Source organism: Penaeus monodon, chromosome 28 (genome assembly GCF_015228065.2).
Source record: "Penaeus monodon isolate SGIC_2016 chromosome 28, NSTDA_Pmon_1, whole genome shotgun sequence".
NCBI classification, from domain to species: Eukaryota; Metazoa; Arthropoda; class Malacostraca; order Decapoda; family Penaeidae; genus Penaeus; species Penaeus monodon.
In genome coordinates, this window is record NC_051413.1 from 16,229,517 (window position 1) to 16,231,018 (window position 1,502).

At 49.3% G+C, this 1,502-nt stretch overlaps 1 protein-coding gene across 1 annotated transcript; it reads left to right on the top strand.

Moving 5' to 3' along the window:
- Nucleotides 1-195: 195 nt before the first annotated feature.
- On the top strand, nucleotides 196-1,225 carry LOC119590944 (keratin, type I cytoskeletal 10-like). Its single transcript, XM_037939683.1, has 2 exons — nucleotides 196-221; nucleotides 456-1,225. The coding sequence occupies exons 1-2, from the start codon at nucleotides 219-221 to the stop codon at nucleotides 1,158-1,160; spliced, it is 708 nt and encodes a 235-aa protein (XP_037795611.1). The 5' UTR covers nucleotides 196-218; the 3' UTR covers nucleotides 1,161-1,225.
- Nucleotides 1,226-1,502: the final 277 nt, after the last annotated feature.

Genomic DNA, 1,502 nt, shown 5'->3' on the forward strand with positions numbered 1-1,502 from the left:
GCAAGGAATAAGACGCCCACAATTATACGAATAGTTCTTTGCACTTTGCGGTCGTAAAGTAAAGCGTAACCACATCCGAGCGAACGTTTTGTCCCAGAAAATGCTCCGTTTGTTCGGCCTTGTGCTGAGGAGTGTCCATGATTGTGAGCTTGTCTGTATAAAAGGCGTCAATGGCTTTTAGCGGACAGAGTGCAGGTGCCTTTGCCGGAGCCAACAAGATGGTTTGTACAGCGGTTTGATTTTCCGGAGAAACACAGCATTTATCTACATTTAACAATAAAGTTTAATTTTCCTTTATATACAGTTGTTTCTGCAATAATCAAACTATCTTGCATAAGGAAAAGGATAACTATTACTCCCTGCTGTCTATTTCAAATCAATCAGGCAATGTTTACTTTTGTTTTTTATATGTATGCAATCTGATAAAAAATCTAAAGTGGCGATTCGCTTTTCAGAAGCTGTTCCTGATTACCGTGTGCGCCGCGCTTTTGAGCTCCCAGGCGCTGGCTGAGAGAAGTCACTCGGGGAGCGGCCACGGCGCTTCTCTCGCGGCAGCGTCGGGCGTCAGCGCCTCCCACGTTGGCCACCAGGGCATCGGGGTGTCCGTGTCTGGCCACGGGAGTCCTCATGGGGGACTCTCTTCTCCCATACTGGGCCTTTCTCCGGCAGCCACGCATGGAATTGGAGGCTTCCCGGTAGGAATCTACGGGAATGGAAACCACCTTGGAGGCACCTACGGGACTAGGGACATTTTTGGTGGTTCCCCTGGGAGCTACCTCTTTGGGAATGCGCTAGCAGGCCAGGGGGCACTCGGGGGCTCCAATGGTCTCAATTACTTTAGTGGTCAAACGCCCGGATTTGGCGCAGGCATTGTACCCGGCAGCCAAAACTTGGGTTCCTTTGGCCTTGGAACAGCTGGTGTTGGATTAGGTGGGTATGCCGCGGGCCTCAATTACCCCCTTCCCAACACCGGGTTAAGCGGCGTGCCTCCCAGCATCGGATACCCGACCTACAACACTGGCTTCTCTTCCAGCGCTGGGTACCCCGCCTACAGCAATGGCCTGGGCGTGTTACCCCTTGGTCTAGGCTATCCGGTATCAGGGCTCGGGGCGGCCTCCTCTCACCTCGCAGGCTCCGCCGTCGCGTCTGCTGGTAAGTAGGAGCGAGCACCGACGGTGACCTGTTGTAAGGCATAACACGTGTGTTAATAAACTAAGCTTCATTATCAGTCATTTTCACTCAGTCCTCAAGAAGATACTGTACTCGCAACCTGACATTTTCGTAAAGGATTTTTTCTACATATCTGTGACAATTGCTGACAAGGCATATTCAGCCACTTCAGGAAAAACAAATATGAGCTTACAGTATGTAAAAGATATCAAAACAATCTCGCCTTTTACCTCCTTTTGTAAAGGAGTAATCGGAATTAGTGAAGTAGCATAACAGAGAAAAAATATAAGCCGATAACCCAATAGATAAATACAAATGTTGAATGCCGGCAG